We start from the raw sequence: 19120 nt of genomic DNA, 5'->3' as shown, positions 1-19120 counted from the left end.
TTCATAGCAACGTGCCATTGCTTGTTGCGTTGGAGTGGGGTGTAGAACTATTAGACGATCAACATGGTCATTATTAGGTCGTGCGTTCAAGGTAAAAAAACTTCGTTTTTCTGGGATGATAATACCGTAAGAATGAGAATACATGGTAGCAGCTATACGAATGTACAAGGTAGATAAGTTAATACTTTTTTGATGCAAAGAAGGATTTTGGTTTTCGAAATCTTGGTAATCGTATAGCTAGACCACTTGTAAGTTATATAGGGGAAAAGTTTACTTATTTGATTTGATTACTTGTGTGGCAAGAATTTACAAAAGGTAAGTTTTGTTTGCTAATACGGTAATACCTATACCTATCAAATACATGCATGCGCGTTTTTTTAACGTATATGCGCGTTTAGTTCCACTTAACGGTAAAATTCAAATTTTAGGAAAATTATATTTTCTTTCCATATTTACGAATTACAATTATTGGAATTTTCAAGTTCCATTTGATTTGTAATAGGAAAACGATTTTTTCCTTTTATTTTTAAAAGTCGCCTCTCTTAAATAAGTACTTTACAATTTTACATCAATTAATTAGCTAAAGGATTGAGAAAATGTATATAAGCTGGAGAATTTTATATTTTTTTCACATTTATGAACATGCTAATATCAATGTTTTATGTTATTTCTACAAGTTAATAGTACTTAAATTAGCCAATGATAGACTAGTCTAACTGGTCAGAGACATCCCGGGTTTTACACAATCTCTTGAGTTCGATCTATATGGATGATAAGTCTTGGGGTTTTTTTCTCCGAATACTTGTAACGGTCCATGGTCAACATCTCGTTGTCTAGGGTACGTGCAAGATTTCACTATTATACTGTGAGGTTTCTCTGATGTCACATACCGACTGAATGTTCGGAAAAAAATAGTACTTAAATGTTTCATAACCTCTAATAATTGGATGATTATTTAAGGAAAATGTTAAAGGAGGTGCATACAAAAATTGTATTTTTTCATATAAAAACCAATCCCTAAATGTAATGATAAATGTGTTACTATTTAACCAGCTTAACAAAAACTTTTAGGGCTTCGTTTAGCACAATCTTTTATTTATTTAACTAGATGAATGTCCGTCGCGTTGTGGCGGCTAAACGGTAATGGTTTTGGGGGTTTATGACTATAGTGATAATGGACTGCGGTGATTGACGACGGTGGGTGGTTATGGTGAGATATGTGTATTTGTGTTTGTGTTCAAGAAGCATGTAAGGTGTTCAAGGGTATTTTTGGTAGGATTTTTTTTTGCTGAATTAAGAACTCCTAATTTGTATTACAAGAGGGTATAGATATAGATGATTAGAGATAAAATAGACATTTACTTCTTAAATCTGTGCAAGAGATATATAGATAATTATATATAGATAAGTATGCATCGATCAATTATCTGTATTAGTTTCTTAGATGGCTGGAAGCTGACGATTACTTGAACAAATTATTTTAGTATCGGGTAATAAGTTCATAAACAAATCCAAACACTATTATCAATATCAGAATGCTGTCTAAAACTCGCTTGAAAACTTCAAACTCCTAATACACCCCTCTACTCAATATTTCATGGGAATGCTAATAAAACGTCCAAATTTTCAAAAACTCCAACATATTATTTAACTGGAGATGGAAAACAAGATCAAAAGTTGAATACCTTTTGAAATGTTTGCACCCAAGTGAGAAAATAATGTCTAAAACATACCCAAACCATCAAACTTCACTTATCACCTTATTTCCTCTTCTTGAGTGGACCAGTTTTATAGCCACTCTTGGTAGGCTTCCCCCATGGAGAAGTCGAAACCCTACCTCTACATCCACTACTTTTACTTTTACCCTCACCACCACCATGAGGATGATCCACTGGGTTCATAGCCACTCCTCTCACAACAGGCCTGCGCCCAAGCCACCGGCTATGACCTGCCTTCTTTAGCTTCTTGGTTGCATGCTCAGGGTTTGATACCACCCCAATCGTTGCCCTGCACCGAGAATCGATCAATTTCTCTACACCAGAAGGCATCCTGATTAAACAAAGTCTAGAGGCGGCTGGTTCCTTCAAGATCTTTGCAGAGGTGCCAGCGGCACGGACTAATTTTCCTCCTTGACCAGGGTTCATCTCAATATTGTGAATTATGGTTCCAATTCGCATCATGGATATGGGCATGGTGCTACCAATTTGTGAGCTAATGTCCAGAGAGAACATCGGGTTGTGGGCATCTGTAAAAGAGATGGTTATTAGGTGGAAACACAGAGACATGGGTAGAAGTGCCAATTTCGACCCATTACCTAATGGGTTTGGATTCTGCTCTTATCTTTAACCGGTTAAAATTGTTTAAGCTATAAGATTCTACTAAAGCGAAATTGGCTCAGAAAGGGTTGAACACGTAAGTCACCCAAAAGTCCAAATGTATTCAAATGCATAAAACCTCGTATATCGCCTTATTCAAAATATTATAAGAACTGTTATCTTCTGGCTGCCATTATCAAAATTTAGCACATTAATTAGTTCCAAAATCCATAAAATCAATAACATATGAACCATTATTTGACCAGCCCAGCTCGCCTGCCCATTTTGTCTACCCTAATACCAACCAATATTTGAGGCATGTACGAGTAAAGAGCTTTACTTGAAGCAGAGCTAAAAGCGCGCTGGATTGGAGGATGGTGGGCCAGCTTGCCAATAAAAGCTGACGAAGCAATGCGAGCTCTAGATAATAGTGCCATTATAGATGCTTTCCTGTGCAGATTAAAGAGACAAAAGGCCTATAAGTATAAACTGATGTAAACTTTAACCGTTCCACAGACCATGACAATCTGTGTAGAAATCACGGCTATTCAAGAAAATTTGATATTACAGTTAAAAAAAAAGGTGTCCGAAAACTTTTCATCATGCCATATTATGAGGTGAGGATGTTGTGGTTATGACTAATGGCCAATTTGTCATGGGATCAAAATACAAAGCTTATCAATTGCTTCCTATCACAGCTAGCTTTTACGTTTTATTACATAGTATATGCCCATATGGAGGTATGTTTTATAATCATACATATATACATACGTCCACACACTTTAACACTTGCATGCTACCTAATTTTATAACACACACTTTTGCCAGAGGTCTTCCTGGAAGCAGTCGCTTACCCTCGGGTAGAGGTATGATAGTCTAAATCCCCACCCCCCTTATTGTACCTTTGACGGGATTGAATACTAATGTTGACAATTAATCATGGTATCAAAGTATAGAATTTATCACCTACTTCCTATCCCAGCTTGCAATTGTCAACATATCCATAAAGGTAGAATCCACACAACATAATTACAGTATTCAAGAACTAACGACGAAAATACATCAAACATTTGTTAGAATTAGACTAGCCTGCTCTTGAAAGACTTGCAAAATACTAAGGGCGAGTTACTTTGTTTTGTAATTGAACTTTAGATATTTTGCTATTCTATGTACCCTACCTAAAAATGTTTTTTTGTAGGTACTAAACTTCTAAAACTTGCTATTGTGACCTCTTCATCGGGTCACCATTTTGTTTCAATGACGTTGTATCCATATACAACGCTAAGTCATCTTAACATGCACCAGGTCACCAGTTCTACCGAAAATTGGATACATATAGTAGGAATATAAGAAAGTTGATACACCCAATTAGTACATTCGATGCATACAATAATAAAATGTGTAAATTTCAATACATTTTCAGATACTTGTTCCTTCGCGAAAATGGAGACATGTTTTGATATGTGCATCAGTGTAGCTCACAAGTCATAACTAATTTATTTTTTATTAAAAAAAGTCATTCTTTAAGTAAAAAAAATATAGAAGTGGATTAATAATTTGATACCCAAATAACTAATGACTAGGCATGCAAGATGTCAACTTCAAATTCCAAACTCGATTCACTGAGGCATTTCATCGAACACCTAAACTACAATACTTCAAGTCTTGAAAAACTATAACAAATAAAAGCCTGTTATTAAGCAAAATCATGGTGGGCATTTCATTAAACATCTGATATGTAACTATAGATAACTAATATGTCTAAAGTAGAAGTAGTACTGAGCAAAAACAGATATATAAACAAAAACCCTATTTGCAAATCATTAGGTAATTCATAAAATACGAAAAAAATATTGAAAAATACAAGTTAATAGCTTTAGATGAAACCTAAAAGCGGCTGCGGAGGGATATGCAGTGGAGAGTGATGGGTGTGATGTTTTTGAGCGAGGGTGAGAGGCGTTTACAAAATGAAAAATGGTGACACCGGGGATCAGGAAATGTGGGGTTTTAATAATTAAAATTCTAATAAAATGAGTAAATAAATAACCATTTTTTTTTCTTTCTTTATGACAATTTTGTTCTTTTATCTCACAAAAATTTCAATATCAATTTACATTGTGCTGATACCATATTATTTTCTTACACTAGTTATCAACTAATTTCACATATTATATTTTATGTATCGTGCGAGTGTCAATCTAATAAAAGTTAAGGTTGGTTGTTTGTAATTGTAAATTGATTAAGTGATTGAATGGATAAATTTTTAAAATTATTGTCCTAAAACTAATAGCATAATTTTAAGAGTAAAAAAATAAGATCATTATATTATGTCAAAAATAATGTTTGAGATAAATGGATATGTAAGGAATATTATTAAAAATTTTATTTTAAATTATCTATCATGTATATTAATCTTTTATATCCTCAATTACCAAATTAAGTCATCAATGAACCTAGTTTATTGAATTTATTTTAATAAATTTGAATTATCTTTTGAAGTAAAATCATCTATTTTGTATTTCCTAGTTAAGATTTATACATGATAATATGTATGATGATAATATTTATAAGAAAAAATGTTATATGATGTTAACATTAGAGTGATGTACTCACATTATTTTAAATAATCTATCTTGTATATTAATTTTTGTATATTAAATAGTCAGATTTCCCACGCGTCAAGAAATTGCTCGAGCAATTAACCTAGTTTATTGAGTTTTTATTTTTATTTTTAAATTATCTTTTGAAGTAAAACCACTTATTTTGTATATCCTAGTTAAAATCTATACATAATAATATGTATAATGACAATATTTATAATCAGAATGACATGAAATTTAACAATCTTTGTTAGTTTGTCTTATTTCAAGCGAAAAAAATATATCAAATAAAATAGTTATTCTTTTCAGATAAATAATTCACGATATTGAAGACAAGTCTTATTCAGATTCGTATTGAATAAAATTAAATAACGAACATGTGTCATATAAGAGAAAAAAAAATATACACAGAAAAAAGTATTTAGTTAGTCTTTCGAAAAAATACACATATAGGAAAAATTGGAAATTATTTCAGCTCTAAATAATTAAAAAAGAAAACAAAAATAAAAAATCATCATCTACTTTCTCCATCCATCTATCCTCCATAAACAAAAACAATTTATTATGCTCTGACCAGCTGTAATTTCCTTCATCAAGATCACACCTTTCCATCTTTTCTTCAATCTCTCCACAAAACCCACAAATCTTTTTCAATAAAATCATCAAATCAATATACAAATTTTTGATTTTTATAACATATATATAAAAAAAAAAACCAAGATTCAAGAAAATGGATACAAGCAGAAGAGCAGTGGAATCATATTGGAGATCAAAGATGATAGATGTAGCAACTTCAGATGAAGATAATAAAGTAACCCCTGTTTATAAATTAGAAGAAATTTGTGATCTTCTTCGGAATTCACATGTTTCCATTGTTAAAGAAATTTCTGAGTTTCTATTTAAGCGTCTTCAACATAAGTCTCCTGTTGTTAAACAAAAGGTAATTTTAGTCCTTGTTTTTCTTTCAAGTTTGTTACTTTATTTGTTATTTTAGGTTGTAGCCTAGCGGTGGGGGACATGCAGCATAAAAACGGAGGTTTTGTTTCGAATTCGGGCAGCTGCCCGTTTAATTATAGTGTTATGTGATTTACCTGTACTTGTGTATTGACTGTGGGACAGGTTGGTGGGGGATCGATAGTGGATCGGTTATCTATTTACTTTGTAATTAGTTAATTAGTTAATTAGTGATTAGTCCTTTTCTTAGTTATGGGTGTTTGGGAAGTTGGATTAAGTTGTTGGTGATTCGCATTTTTGTATCTGTTAGTTGTCATTGTAGACTTTATAGCAGGGTTATGTTTTTCCAATTGTAATCCGTTATAGTCGAAGATCTTTAGTATGTATAAGTTTTGGTTATTGTTAATTTAGTATGTTTCGAACCAGGAATGTAAAATATGCTTTGGAATTTTAATCTGTGTTTGCCAATCGCGATTTGGGGAAAATCCAAAAACCTCCAAACTGCATTTCTGAAACCCGGGTTTACTAGTTTTGTCTCACTGTTTATTTGGAACAATACTTTTTGCACACCAAATTGAAATAAGCCCCATTGTCACAAAGGTCGAATATGTTTTTTTCTTACTGCTCTTAATTATCTGATTCAAACTTGAATAGATGCATATTATATATGACCATGTTTAGATACATTTAGAAGCACTGAATCCTCGATAAAACTATTATTTACCTAGTGTTTATTAACATGGAGTTGGGAAATAAGCTTTGGTCGCTTCAAATTTGTAAATTCATAACTATGAATCTCATCTGTACTCTATTTTTAATGATAATAAGGTACATGGTTTAATAAGTGTACTGAAATAAAACATTTATCTATCTTTGAGCTGCTTAAAATGATGCTTGTTGTGTCTCACAATTGGAGCCATTTTGTCTAATAGTAAATGTTAGATCATAAGTACTGTAGAGAAGTAATGCCTTGTTTCAGTTTATCTCCGAACAACTCCAAACACCTTAAACCGTTGCAGGTAGATGAATGTAGTCAGTAGTCACTACTCTTGGGAGGTTTGGGATATGATTTAAACCTTAGAATGTGATCAAATACCCAATTGCTATTAGTTGTTCATACAAAGGTGGATACAATGAAGAAGGAACACACAACTATGGTAACAATGAACGATTGATATGGTGGAGATACAGGAACAATCTTTGATATGCCTGTTAGTGTTTTTGCTTATCACTAGATAGTAGATACAGACAAAATGTTCCCATTATATTGCTGTTCAGATGTAATGCAAATATTTTTATTTAACATCAACAATGTTTTGGTGTCATTTTCATCTGTAGGCTTTAAGAGTAATCAAGTATGCAGTAGGGAAGTCTGGTGCAGATTTTAGGAAAGAAATGCAAAGGAACTCAGTGGCCATTCGTCAGCTAATTCACCATAAGGGACATCCAGATCCTTTAAAGGGAGATGCTCTTAATAAAGCTGTAAGGGAAACCGCCCAAGAAGCTTTATCTGCTATATTTTCTGGTGAAGACACCAGTAAACCACCACCAAAAGAAGGTTTAACTCAGAGAATACAAGGGTTTGGAAATACCAACTTTGACTCTTCATCTGGTGATAATAATAAGTCGTTTCTTAGTGAGGTGGTTGGTATTGGAAGTGCTACGATTAAGCAGGGATTAAATAGTTTGACCCAAGGTCAAACCTCAAGTAAGAGCAACACGTCAACTTACAGGAGCCCAAACCTGAGAAGATCATTGACTAATGAAACCAGTTACACCGGTAACAATGAACGATTGTCAGCAGATGTGTCTGGACCTTGGGGCCAAGAGAGTAAAACAGGTCAGACAGATAATACAAGTGGGGGCGCTGGTGCTGGATCAAGTTCAAGTTACTCACGTGAAAAGAGTCGTGAGGAGAGGTTGCTAGAGACAATTGTAACATCTGGTGGCATGCGTTTACAGCCCACTCGAGATGCTCTTCAAGTGTTCTTGACCGAGGCCTCAAAATTGGATGCCTTAGCTTTAAGTCATGCTCTTGAAACAAAGCTTCAATCACATATGTGGCAGGTATGCATGCTCATAAATTCTCTTTATAAATCTATGGCTTAGTGTAGGGTTGGCCAAATGGTTGGGTTGGGTAACTGACCGAAACAGATTTCTGTTAAGAGCGGCTTAGGTGAGTTTGGTTAATTAAAAAGACCAAAACCTTCATCTGTTTCAGCTGTTATAAATAATGAGCATGCTACATATGGTTACAAAGTTCATATACTATCAGTAGTAGATTACTTTTCTTGATGTTTTGACCCGTTTGATGGAAAAGACTGTTTTCTGGTTTTATTTATTTTCAACGGGTAAATATATTAGTTGACTAGAACAAACCATTCATATGTAAATGGGGCAAAATCCTATCTCTAGGTTAATGTCACATGTTATTTTAAAATTTTGCTTGTTTAGATCTGAAAGTTGCATCTAAATGATGGCTCATTTCATAAGGTAACTTCAACTGTTTGCCTTTTCTTTTCATGTTTATCTTATTAACGGCTTTTTCCCTATTCTTACTTCATTGATAATTTTGTCAGGTTTGTGTGAGAGGATTGTGCGTGCTTGAGGCTATCTTGAGGAAAAAAGATGATGAACAATTTCTCGTGGTTGCTTCTTACTTTTCTGAGAATATAGATGCTGTTATAAAATGCTCTGAATCTCCCCAAGCTTCTGTGAGGGAGAAGGCAAATAAGGTATGGAGTAAGTTCATAGATAATAAGATGTGTCAAGTACTATTTATGCATCTGACCTAACTTCTTTTAGAGCTCGAGATTTCAAATTCTTTTAGTTGTGAATGGGTCTGTACCAGCTATGTTATATTTCAAACAGGTCAAACAAAATTCTTTTACCTAAATTGGGAATGGGTTTGGATTGTTGGTCTGAAATTTATCAAAGTCTAGGTTGAATGCAAACAATCTCCCAATATGTATACCGTTTGTTCAAGGAATTAGCTTATTTATGCACCCATTGGTTATGTACAAATTTTGTTTAAATAAGGACGAAAAGTTTTTGAAGGTTTACCTGACGGTCCTGACCGATCCCGTTTTGACTTGGATAAAAACTGACCCATATAGATCTTCTGCCTAACCCACTCATCTTGCCATCTCTACTGTGATTATGTAGCCTAGTGAAATATTCTTTCTGAGCTTGTTAACTGGGGTTAAACTGAACCACATTGTATTAGTTAATATCAATATATTAACTGAACCACATCTGTGTAGGATGTCTAACGGAAGGTCTCTACTTTATGGGCAGGTGTTGAGCCTTCTAGATGGAGAGCAAAATGGTGGCAGGATGAGTCAGCCAGTCAAAGTTTTGAAAACTGTAGAGCCCGTAGTTCAGATGCCCAACTTAATTGATACCAACGATCCAGATGAAAATGAACACGAAAACCATATCAGAACGAGTGATAGTATTGCTGCCTCACTTATGGATGATTTCTTTGGTGAGGCTGATGTGGACAACAACCAACCTGCAAATAATGATGACCCCTTCGCTGATGTTTCCTTTCATGGTCAAACTCAAAACAATAAAGAGGAACATGAATCAACTGATCTCTTTTCGGGAATGGCTACTGCTGACAAACCAAGCGGAAGTGGACCAGAGCTATTTGATATGTTTGGTTCTAATGACAACATGAATGACTTGATGGCTGGTTTGTCTGTAAATGGAAATGACTCGTCACTGTTTCAAAATGGAGCTTCTCAAACAGGATCGCTTGAATCAATATTTTCAGATTCTACAGCGATTGCAAAACCACAAACGAATGATGAATTGAATAAAATGCTTCAGTTTCAGGCACCTGGGATAACTCAAAATCCAATGTTACCTATGGATCCCAATGCATATAATGCTATATCTTCAGGGATGATGTTTAATCCTATGGCATTTGCTTCTCAACCTATCAACTATGCTGCCATGAGTAACTTTTTAGCCCAGCAGCAGTTTTTGTCCACAATGAGTAACTTACAACAGGCAGGCAACTTGCAGTCCCAAAATATTGGTACATCAAGTAACTCTTCGGCTTTTCCCGATATTTTTAATCCAGTCATTGGAAATCAAGCTCCTACTTCAACAATGAATGGTTCAAAGAAAGACGACACTAAAGCCTTTGATTTCATATCAGTAAGCTTTTATTCTCTTTAAGTTTGTGTATGTTTGCATGTTTTCTTGATTATGTGTATGGACCAATGGGAATGCTTCGTTGGGTTCTTGATGATCAGTATCCATTGAAACCTGTATGCTATTTATGATCTCCAAGCAATATGCTGCACATAGCTTAGTTACCTTATTAAAATGACCTCCATGGAATTTCATTGAAACCGAACAAATGTTTATTTTTTAAAACTGTTTCACTTCTGTTTCTCATGCATTACATCTGATTCTCATGTTTTTCTTTGTCCGTCTTGCAGGATCATCTTGCTGCAAGTCGTCGAATAGGGTAATTTGAAAATTTTTATCATGTTTCAATTGAGCTTAGTTTGTTATTCTGGGGAAGTATATATTCTCTTACAGCTATACCATGTATCCTGTAACTGCGCGTTGACGACCGAGTTGAGTAGATATAATTGTCAATTCAGAGTCAAAGGCCCAGATTTCCATATGTGAAGAACGTAGTCATCGTGATAGAGGATTCAAGAGCAAGCAATTTACAGCTATCTCAAGTATGTCTTGTGAACAACTCAAATACATTTTCTTATTTTCTGAATTCAGATATGTATGAAAGAGTCGAATGTGTTCTGTTTTAGCGCATTACTTCATAAATGTGACCGATTGTGGAAAAAGCATTTGCATGAAAGAATTTGGGGCATGATTTTGATATTAGTTTTTGAAGGGATGTTTAGGCTTTGGAGGTATTTGATAAACTGATTCCAACTATGGTCATGATTTTATTTTATTTTATTTTTTCTTTTTTTCACAAGGTAAGAATCCAGATTTGTTGAATATGATAAAAGTCACAAATTTGACTTTTTGTTTGAGGGTGAATGTGCAATTGCTTACCTGTACCTTAACTTTTATCAAAATGGTAGGTTACTCTTAACAGCCTCAAAAAGGAGGTAAGGCCCTTTTCTTCTAGTTGGTTGTTAGTTCACATTCTAACAATAGTCTTCATGCCTTAACAAAAGAGTGGTTAAACATTTTGGGGTTGGGACAAAGTTTAGAAACGATCATCAGGATTCAGGAATGCTTCAATAAGTTGCGTATATCTGAGTCAAATATTAACTTATTTTAAATAACCTTAACGGGAAAAATCACCCGTTTATCATTTATGTATGTTAGGTTGGTTAATAGAAATGAAAAACGTCACCAACAAGTAAATTGGTTAACCACTTAAACATGTATAGAGTATGGGTTATCAAACCAAAATGGTAACTACTTGTTTTGTTTGGAAAGAATGATGAAAATACGTGAATTATTATAGTGTTATTTTCTCGAATACAAATACTGTATGTCTGTATCATATTCTGTAAACTTGGTTTATATTGAGGCTTTATGTTGTAGTATTAGTAAATAAATTAGTTAATTGTTTTTAGTTTTACTATTCATTGTTTGTAACTTTAAGTAATAAAATTTTGTCGGTCAACAATGTTTTCAATGGGACAAAAAAGGCAGTTAGCACGAATATATTCCTTCGTATTCCTCGTCTCTAGTTTGCATAACCAAACAATCCAACCTAATTATCTATACTCTTATGGCGCGTTTGATTCACAAAATGTTTTGGGAAGAAATGAAATATTTCAAAGGAATTAGAATTTGAAGAAATGGAATTTGACGGAATGTTTTTAATTTTTTAAAAATTCAAGTGATGGAAGGAATGAAATTCCTTCCTTCATCCCCAAAGAATAGAGATTCTATCAAATGACGGAATGTTTACATTCCTATGGAATGAGATTCCCTCTTCTTTGTGCAATCAAACGCACTAAGGAATGAAATTCAATTCCAATTCCATCAAATTCCATCAAATTCTATGAACCAAACGCGACCTTAAGCTTTTTCTCTTATTATAAGACATTAAGACGCATATTTAATCCATTTTACATACAATATATTAAAAATTAATATAGTATTCATTCTTTAATTTATTAAAACTACTTATCTTTAGTTTTTTACACATCTCGTAACTTTTAAATTAAACCACTTATGACTTATCTTCATACTTTTAATCAGTCTTTATTTCACCCTAACTACTAATACTTTCAACCATATAAATCGTTTCACAGATTCATTAATAAATCTAAGCATAAAAAGGACATAGTGTGATAACAATATACTCCGTTTTTTAGATATATGAATTAAGTCATTAATTTCTTGTTGACTAATTAACCATACACTTCGGTTTTTGTCTAAAATGAATACAGTTGTTGTAGTTTGACTAATCACCCTTGGAGTAACATGTCCACCGGGTAGTTTTGTAACAAATTTTGCTGTTTATTAGTATGATCAAACGCATGTTTTGTTTTTTTACCCATCCTCACCCGACTTATGTTTTTTGACTCAATCAGGTCATCGAGTCAAGATGTTAAAAACCTTTTAACTTCAATTAATAAATCCGTTGTCGAACAATTATCTTAGTTAGACAACACATATCAAACTAAGGCTATATCCAATGGCTAATGGTATATCATCGCTTGTCTTTCTTTATACATAGCATTGAAGTATGTTCGTTCTTGTTTATTCATAAAAACATGTCTTTAGATTATCTTATAATATTCATAGTATTTTTTTATTTGCATATAAAATATGTAAAGATGTGTGATGATTTGAAAATTTTAAAGATACATAAGAATATTTATATGTTGGAAGTAAATTAGAAAATTTTAAGGATTTATAATTTAAGGAGGCCTTTGATTTTGGGGACAGCCAAAAAGAAAATGTCTAATTTTATTATTTTAATCAAACTATATGTAAGCATAATTCAGCAAACTAATTCAAGCAAACACAAAAGCCTTCTTCATCTTAACATACCTTGAGAACTGTGACATGAAAATTACTTTTGAACTAGAAAATTTTGGACCCCGCGTTGCGGGGTCTCAATTCCTTTGTTGAAATGGTTCGTTATTTTAGTATATATGTCGTGAATTTTCGATAGCTTAATAGAAATAATTTTGTCGTTAATATGTTTGTTTAAAAGTATGTAAGAAAACAAAACGTAACCCCCGTAGTAGAAACCTGAACGGGATGTGATATGACAAAAATATTAATATATTAATTCAGATATCAGGTGGATGCGATATAGCAAAATGCAAGTAGTGGTACGAGGTGTATCACAATAAGGTTGAATGACAATTAGAAAGTGTGAAAAAAACAAAAGAAGTAACCCGTAATAAAAAAATCCGAAAAGGAAAAACAAAACTAAAAAAGAAAAAAACGTGACAAAATCCGAACAGGATGCAATGTGGCAAAATCCAAACTATAGGAAACGTGCGATGTGTCACTTTATAGCCGATGCGACGTGTCAAGTTTTAATAAACATGGTGACTATTGATAACCATACAAAAAAAACGAAAGAAAAAACTCAAAATGGGATCCGTAATATCAGAATCTAAATAGTGATGCGGGGTATATGATGAACCAATAAAAGAGATCATATAAGCAAAAAAAAAGGTATCAAAAACCAAGAAAAACCAAAAGATAAATAACCTTAACGAAAATAGAAATAACAAAGGAAAAATTAAATATTGTGTAAGAGTTTCCAACATATTAATTCAGAACACAAAAGCCAAAAAACTATGATGAACATCAAGAGAAAACCCAAACGGGATCAAAAATGACAAAATCTAGATAGTGATGGGGGGTATACGATGAACCAATAGAAAGAAAACACAAAAGCAAAAAAAACTATGTAATAAACCAACAAAAATCAAAAGAAAAATAACCTTAACGGGATCCGATATAGCAAAATCCGAAAAAACGCGGGTTATAGGTGGACCAATAGAAAGAAAACACAAAAGAAAAAAAAACTATGTAGGAAACCAAGAAAAACCGAACAAAAAATAACCTTAACCGAATCCGATATGACAAAATCTGAGGAAAACGCGAGATACAGGTGAGACCATTAAAACAACGCCACGTGACACGTGTCACTGTTGATAAGCCCTCGCTAATGATATAGTAATACACATCTTACCATTGAAATTAGTGTCTGATGGGAATAAAAACAACTTAAAAAAAGAAAAGATTCAAAAACCAAAAATTAGTAAAAGAACAAGAGCAGACAAGAAACCTACAAACAAAACCAAACAATCACCAACCACATCTGGATGCTAAAAACACTTCATACAAATAAAAAAAAACTCACCATTTTATATATATTTATACTTAATTTTATGCTATATTACACATCCCTACATTATTATCCTAAAAATACAAAATACAAAAACAAAAGAAACAAGTTGAGGTGAGTGTAAGTGGAGGTGGAGGTGAGAGTGGGAAGCACCATCAACATCATCTTCATCATTGTAAGAAGTTGCCTTTGATGTTTATTTTTTTACTTATATTTATCTTTTTTGGCATGTGACTTCTTTTATATATTTAGCTCATTATTCTTTATACAACTTTGTACTTACAATCATAATCACAAATATATAAATATAAATTATTATACATATATATAAATAATCTTTTTATCTGGCTATGTAATCAGGGGTGTGCTACATTGGGCTCCATGGTGAGTTGCTACATCTAGTTGTTGTGGAATATGCTAAAGATTGTTTCTTTAACCAAACCCATTCTGGGGTTTGTAAATCTTGAAGCTTTTTCACTTTTTCAGACATCAATATGCATATAGGTATGTTTTTTCTTGTTTCTTATATGCTTGTTCACATATTCAGCAAAATGTACTCTATTTCTTTTTTCTTTTTCTTTTACTTTTGGTTTCTAAGATTTACTTTTGTATTTTGCTAACCATAGCCCAATTTAACAGGAAAAATACCGTTGTACATAAAAATAATTGCTTCCTAAAAAATAATAATCAACCGTCATGTACAGTAGCTTTGTTCATGTAAGGAGCATAAAAAAAGTCTTTATTTTTTATTTTATTGTTGGAATTTGAGGTGTTTTTGATTATGAATTCTGTTTGTTATTTGGAAAGTAGTATGTGGGTTTTTAGGTTGTTACAGTTTTGTTGATAGTTATAGTGTTGTATTTATGTAATAATAGCGGAATGTTTAAGTTAGGTACATAGGTGCATTTATTGTTATAATAGTTTCTTGGAACCTTTAAAGGGGTTGTTAAGATTTGATTGATTTATGATAAAGATTTTCTGATCATTTAGGATCAAAAACATTAAAGTTGAAGGACATTAAAGGGATGTTGGATTAATAAGATAAATGTAAAATTATCATCCTTTTTTTTTAAATTATAGAATTTGATTTTCGAGTATCTATAATCACGTTGAAAATGCACATCCGAATGTCCATCTACTTGTAAAAGAAAAGGGCATTTGAGAGAAAGTTATAAGTGGATTATGAGGTTAGATTTGGGTTGTTCACATTCAGCGATGGTCACAGTATGCAATAGTTAAGTAGTTCACATAGTTATATACTACTCCGATGTAACATTATACCGATGTAAGAACAACGAGCATTGCCGTATATGATCATGGTTTTTGTATTTAAGGTGTCAAGCAAATGAAAAATTGTGGTTAATAACTTAAATAAACAGCGTAAATAAACATTCTGACATTTTTCCCGGGGGGGGGGGGGGGGGGGGGGGGGGCACACACTCCAGACCGCCGTAGGAACAACGTGCGAGAGGTAAATCGAGCAAAATGAGCGGACAGGGATGTCGACCATGCTTTTAAAGAAGTTTGAATTTGCTATTTTTTAAATGAGCTTGAAGCATATCCATTAAATGGATACATTTTCTAACTTCAAATGGCAGAATATTCTTTTGAACCAACTCAATGATTCTATGGGGGTGTTTAGACAGCCACGTTGAAAGTAGTTATCGTGACTTTTCCAATTATTCAGTTGGTTAAAGCTAGAGATAGGTGATGTTACATGTATCTCAGTTTTCTGTACAACTTCTTGTTTCCCCAAATTGATAATTTTGAAGTAATACCAGGTAGGATAATTGACTAAAGGTCTTAAAGTACCTTCTTTCCATACTAGAAATCCACCTCGTTGCACCTTGGTCAAGAACTTCATTTTCTGATCTAATACAACAATGCACTGTTAAACCTGAACCAATGTACTTCTACTAAAAATCAAGACGCTCAGCTATTGGTAACCGACAACCTAAAAGTTACAAGGGCTCACATCAAAATGATATTAAATTTCACAATCTACAATGGAAGAATACCAGTTTAACATAGCTTCTCTGATTATCGTCATGAGCATATGTTTTTCAGTTGTACTCGTGTTCTCTATCTGGACATATAAATAGCGGTTTTGTATCCTTGGTTGATATAAATTGAAATCATTAATTCTTATCAGGTTCACGCCAACACGATTTGGGTTCGGTTAGTGGCCAGAGCTTGGATGGAAGTTTCAGAAAGACTGAATCAGGTTTGGATGATTACATTTAGTAGGCATAAACTTAAGCTTATTCATGTTAGTAACTACTAATTAGTAATTACTTATTTGTAATGCTTCAAAATGCAGTTATATCTTCACGTAGTGCATCGAGCTCAAAACAAACATTTAAAGCAACTAAAGAATGTGCAAGAAACCTTAACGACGTTTCTTTATTCACACAACATCTTGAAGAATGGATCATAGAGAATTCACATGATGCTGATCACGGTTTCAAGTCACCATTTCTACTTGATGACTTACAAAACCTTGACTTCGCATTGGAATCTGTTTTATTTCAACAGTTACATCGTATGCCCTGCTCTGCTCAATCCACATACAACTCAAAAGAACTAGAATTCTTAGCACTCGAAGATTTCTTGCATGCAATTTCTGATTCATTATCGCATTCACTATGGGATAAAAACGGGCCATCTCCATATTCTGTATGGTGTCCTCGGTATTCTGGATCCAAGTTTTACACAGTAGAGAAAGCAATATCGAGAAGAAGACTTAATTCTCTCTGTGGTGCTGCTTTAGTATTGAGAAACGAAACCGACCCACATGTGCGGTGGGATCAGGTGGTCCAGTTTGCAGTTTTCAGACCCCAAATCAGCAACGAAAACAATCTAACTTTGTCATCTTCTTCCATATGTGAGGCTCTATTTTTTGCTGTACGTATATTGCTTTCAAGAACATTAAGCAAGTATGCGACTGCCAGCAATGATTGTGTTTATGTTTTAGTTCTTGATTCCAACTTTGGCGGTGTGGTTAAACTTGAGGGTGATTTGAGTAAGCTTGAATTGATGTCGGGTAATCCATATCTGTCAATGGTGAATTGGATTAAACATTATGCGGAAGTTAATGTCTCTCAAGTTGATCGTATATGGAACAAGTTAGGGAATGCAAACTGGAGAGACCTAGGATGTTTACAAATAATTTTAGCGACATTTTACTCGATCGGTCAGTGGACTGGAGAATCAAAAAGGTCGATAATGTCATTAGCAACGGATCACAGTCGACGTCTTCACGAGCGGAGGATCGAGAGACGGCTGGTTGGTGAAGGTGAAACATCGATAATACCCTTTGACCATGGTGCAGAATTTGTTAAAGTTGAGAACAAGCATGACCAAGACCATCGAGATCACCGGTTGAAGCTCGAAAAAGGAGAAATCTTGGAATTAGAAGATCTTCAAGATCGTTTTCAGGTACACGAACTGTTGCAAGGATGGAACGGGTGTTGCTATGAAGCTTTTTCTTTAGAATTTCCAACGGAACCGTTGATGTTATATGTGGGTGCACACCCGAGCAGGTTAGAACCTTCATGGGAGGATATGAGTCTCTGGTATCAAGTCCAAAGGCAAACGAAAATCTTGAACATTTTTCGGGATCAAGGAATCTCTAGCAAAAACCTTCCTCAAATCGTTGCTAATGGAAGGCTCTTACATTTGGGTACTTGTACACGACAGAGCCCAAAAGGGCGGTGTGATCATTCACTATGCGGTACGCCAATACTAGTCGTTCATCCAGTTGGTGAGCCAGTATCCACGAAATCAATCCCATTCACTTCTGACGATGCAATCCGTTGCTGCCGGGACTGCCTCTTGGCTCTGAGAAGTGCCAAGTCAGCAAACGTCCAGCATGGCGACATTTGTCCTGAAAACATCATAACAACAAACGGTTTCTATATTTTAGTTTCGTGGGGTCGTGCAGTTTTGGATGATAAAGACACATGTCCTGCAGTGAATTTACAGTTTTCATCTTCTCATGCTCTACAACACGGTAAACTTTGTCCTTCTTCAGATGCCGAGAGTCTAGTATACCTTCTTTACTTCATTTGTGGAGGGCAAATGGCAACCCCACAGCAAGTTGATTCTATTGAATCAGCATTGAAATGGCGTGAAAGATGGTGGCGAAAAAGGGTAATTCAACAGTATCTTGGTGAAGTTTCGTCTTTGTTAAAGGCATTTGCTGATTACATTGATGGTATCGTAGGAACGCCTTATACAGTTGATTATGATGTTTGGGTTGAACGGTTTAATAAAATGGTGGATGGCAGTCGTAACAGGGGTAAGGTGATCGAACAAGCGTTGAGAATCGAAGATGTTGGCGAGTCTTCGGGAATCAGTGAAAGCAATTGATGAAATGGATTGTTTAGTTTGTAGGATTTGTGTAAAACCACTATTTTTTGACTGGTGTTTATGAGCTCTTTTCTTTTTTTGAAGTATCTTACTGTTTTTCACCATTGTTGTTGTTCCCAATTGCAATAGAAAAGGTCTTGCAAGTGTCTTCAAAGATGAATATAATTGTCTGTTTTGTGTTTTCAAGTTATACGGTATTAGATGTGATTTGTAAATGGAAATTTATGACAGATAGTTGTCAAAGTGGCACAAATATAAAAAACCTTAGTAACATACTAACCAGTTAAACTAGTGTGGCTTAATTGGGTAGATCTGGGCTTCTGACTTTGGCCTTTAACGGTATTTTGGGCCTAACAAATCTAAATCACGATGTTAATTCCTCGGCTCAAGTGAACAAGTGGTATAAGCCTGTAAACAAGCATATAGTAATACAAATTATAGTATATTTATAATTATAATAATATGAATTAAAAGTTAAAGAACATCATATAATCTGAATTTGGTGCAATCCAATATGTCTAACAAGTTAACTATCATGTTGGGTGCCAAAAGAC

At 34.0% G+C, this 19120-nt stretch overlaps 3 protein-coding genes across 3 annotated transcripts; 2 read left to right on the top strand and 1 right to left on the bottom strand.

Moving 5' to 3' along the window:
- Window positions 1-1462: 1462 nt before the first annotated feature.
- LOC122582113 (60S ribosomal protein L2, mitochondrial) lies at window positions 1463-4333 on the bottom strand. The gene is made up of 3 exons (XM_043754470.1): window positions 4203-4333; window positions 2656-2765; window positions 1463-2245 (listed from the first exon to the last, which is right to left on the bottom strand). The coding sequence occupies exons 2-3, from the start codon at window positions 2750-2752 to the stop codon at window positions 1761-1763; spliced, it is 582 nt and encodes a 193-aa protein (XP_043610405.1). The 5' UTR covers window positions 2753-2765; window positions 4203-4333; the 3' UTR covers window positions 1463-1760.
- Window positions 4334-5432: 1099 nt separating this feature from the next.
- LOC122581768 (protein MODIFIED TRANSPORT TO THE VACUOLE 1) lies at window positions 5433-10832 on the top strand. The gene is made up of 5 exons (XM_043754042.1): window positions 5433-5855; window positions 7208-7936; window positions 8449-8604; window positions 9167-10036; window positions 10324-10832. Exons 1-5 carry the CDS (start codon window positions 5646-5648, stop codon window positions 10354-10356), a joined length of 1998 nt encoding a protein of 665 aa, XP_043609977.1. The 5' UTR covers window positions 5433-5645; the 3' UTR covers window positions 10357-10832.
- Window positions 10833-14247: 3415 nt separating this feature from the next.
- LOC122581697 lies at window positions 14248-18752 on the top strand. Its single transcript, XM_043753951.1, has 4 exons — window positions 14248-14370; window positions 14556-14699; window positions 16348-16419; window positions 16516-18752. The coding sequence occupies exons 2-4, from the start codon at window positions 14690-14692 to the stop codon at window positions 18564-18566; spliced, it is 2133 nt and encodes a 710-aa protein (XP_043609886.1). The 5' UTR covers window positions 14248-14370; window positions 14556-14689; the 3' UTR covers window positions 18567-18752.
- Window positions 18753-19120: the final 368 nt, after the last annotated feature.

This window comes from Erigeron canadensis, chromosome 9 (genome assembly GCF_010389155.1).
Source record: "Erigeron canadensis isolate Cc75 chromosome 9, C_canadensis_v1, whole genome shotgun sequence".
Classification (NCBI taxonomy): Eukaryota; Viridiplantae; Streptophyta; class Magnoliopsida; order Asterales; family Asteraceae; genus Erigeron; species Erigeron canadensis.
This window is presented reverse-complemented; position numbering and strand designations above follow the sequence as displayed.

Bases quoted from the DNA above. Each gene is read 5' to 3' on its own strand.
- LOC122582113 (XM_043754470.1), bottom strand. From the start codon at position 2,752: ATGGCACTATTATCTAGAGCTCGCATTGCTTCGTCAGCTTTTATTGGC. The intron at 2,246-2,655 runs GTAAAGCTCTTT...TCTCTTTTACAG, and splicing joins CGCTTTTAGCTCTGCTTCAA to ATGCCCACAACCCGATGTTC.
- LOC122581768 (XM_043754042.1), top strand. From the start codon at position 5,646: ATGGATACAAGCAGAAGAGCAGTGGAATCATATTGGAGATCAAAGATG. The intron at 7,937-8,448 runs GTATGCATGCTC...TAATTTTGTCAG, and splicing joins TTCAATCACATATGTGGCAG to GTTTGTGTGAGAGGATTGTG. The intron at 8,605-9,166 runs GTATGGAGTAAG...CTTTATGGGCAG, and splicing joins TGAGGGAGAAGGCAAATAAG to GTGTTGAGCCTTCTAGATGG.
- LOC122581697 (XM_043753951.1), top strand. The intron at 16,420-16,515 runs GTTTGGATGATT...TTCAAAATGCAG, and splicing joins TTTCAGAAAGACTGAATCAG to TTATATCTTCACGTAGTGCA.